At 39.9% G+C, this 2,059-nt stretch overlaps 1 protein-coding gene across 1 annotated transcript; it reads right to left on the reverse strand.

Annotated features, from left to right (window-relative positions):
• Positions 1 to 21: 21 nt before the first annotated feature.
• On the reverse strand, positions 22 to 2,053 carry LOC107854792 (putative disease resistance protein At3g14460). The gene is made up of 3 exons (XM_047404060.1): positions 936 to 2,053; positions 718 to 833; positions 22 to 485 (listed from the first exon to the last, which is right to left on the reverse strand). The coding sequence occupies exon 1, from the start codon at positions 2,034 to 2,036 to the stop codon at positions 966 to 968; it is 1,071 nt and encodes a 356-aa protein (XP_047260016.1). The 5' UTR covers positions 2,037 to 2,053; the 3' UTR covers positions 22 to 485; positions 718 to 833; positions 936 to 965.
• Positions 2,054 to 2,059: the final 6 nt, after the last annotated feature.

Genomic DNA, 2,059 nt, shown 5'->3' on the forward strand with positions numbered 1-2,059 from the left:
TTCTATTCAATAGAGAATTGCAGCAGAATAAAATTTGCTAAGTTGATATCCACTAATCATTAACAAAAACCTCAACGGTGCTGATGCTTTTATTTGTTAAATTTATTGTGAGGCAAACATTTATACTTTTGATAGATAGGAAACAAACCTTGTGTATTATACACCTATGAATTCTGTTAGAGCTTTGCATTCGATAGAAGAACAAAGCAACGGGAAGGGAGCCAAGCTGCCAATTGACGTCTATTAATCAAGAACTGAAGGCTTCTCCATTGTTCAACCTCTAGCGACTAGCATAGTGTTAAATACATCATGATACGTGGGTCCATTTTATTAGACTTAAATTCATCTCTGGCGCAAATTGCTTGCTTGTTGGACCTCATTGAGAAAGTGAGGTTGCATTTGTTGGACCCTTTATCTCTGTAGAAGAGACGACAAATTGCAGAACAAAGCGGAACAGCTTTCATGATGGTGAATCATACTTCTGTCTGCAAAGATTTGAGGGAGAAAATAGGTTAATAGACAAGAAAAGAGGGTTCCTACCTAAAATAGATTTCTTTTTCAATGTTTTGGTGCAAATATAAAGATTTCATCTTGATCTAAAGATGCTTCCTCAGATTCACTGGTCAAAATGATTTAACAAAGAAACAGAATTATTAACAAACAAGCAAAGAGAAGGTACCAAACACCAAAAGATACTAAGAAAATAGAATAACTTACATCTATCGGATTACAGGTACTCCCAATCAATATTTACGGTGGAAATATGAGCAATTTTTGGCTAGTAAGCTCCCTCGTCGAATACAAGATACGGATTGAGCAATAGATGCTCCACACTGCTCGATAAGATTAAAAAAAAAAAAAAGATAAAGAATTAAAAAAAGAACAAAGGGAAGCAAACAAAAATAAAAAGCTTCTAAGGGAAAAGAATAACTTACATTTGTGAGAGAACCATTCGGTTTAAATCCTCAAAGGTATTCGTCATCAATCTCTATGGTGGAGATGTGGGCAATTTCTGGCCAGTACTCCCCCTTGTCAAATTCTAGGAGTGGTTCGAGCAATGGGCAGTAGCGAATAGATAGTTTAGAGAGGGAAGAGGGCATCCCTTTTACTGGAAGTGATTGGAGATTACGGCAATTCCAGATGTTCAGCTCAGAGAGGGAGGAGGGCAGCGCTGATTCGGGAAGTGATTGGAATTGATTGCAATTGCTGATGTGTAGACTTTGAAGCGAAGTGAGGTGCCGAAGACCTTCGGTCGGTAGTGCATGAAGCTCATCATGGTCGTATAAATAAAGCTCAGAAAGAGAGGAGGGAAGCCCTTCTTCCAGCAGTGACTGAATTTGAGGTAAATTACAAGTCCATAGATATTCAATAGAGGTGAGGCTTTTGAGAAGTCGGCTGCTTAATGTTTTCAGATTGGCTATGGAAAGACTTCGAATAGAGCAAGGCAACTCCCAATTCTCACCACCAACAATCTCTTCGTCACTGCCATTGTGGTAGATCTCCAACTCTCGGAGACAGGGGAGTCTCTGTAGATGCCACTCCTTTCGGCTGTTCACCAGTTTCTCGCAATCGTAGATCTCAAGGACTTCAAAATTGAAGGGCAATCCTCCATCAGGAAAGGACTCTATTTCTGGACAATGTTGCAGTCGCAGAATCTTAAGAGATGGAAGGAGTTCCTGCATACCTTCTGGCAGCCGCTTTAGCTTTTTGCAATCGAAAATATACAATGACGTCATGTGGGTCCCACATGCCACCGAAAGTAGTATTTCAAGATTCTCACAACGCCAAATATGGAGTGTTTCAGTCCCATTAGGAATAAAAAACCTAGTAAGGTTTTGGCATTTCAATACACGCAAAGTGCGTGCTCTTGGGACCAACTCAGGTGATGATGATATAGAATCACATTCATCCAGTCTCAATTCCTCCAGAAGCATGTTAGAATTCATCCTACTACTATCTGGTGCCTCCAATTTCAATTTCCGGCAATGAAATATCCATATTGTCTTCAACGTACTCGGCAGAGTGCTAATAGGCATGGAGGTAAGAGAGTTGCAATTAC

The sequence above is a fragment of the Capsicum annuum genome, unplaced genomic scaffold (genome assembly GCF_002878395.1).
Source record: "Capsicum annuum cultivar UCD-10X-F1 unplaced genomic scaffold, UCD10Xv1.1 ctg51506, whole genome shotgun sequence".
Classification (NCBI taxonomy): Eukaryota; Viridiplantae; Streptophyta; class Magnoliopsida; order Solanales; family Solanaceae; genus Capsicum; species Capsicum annuum.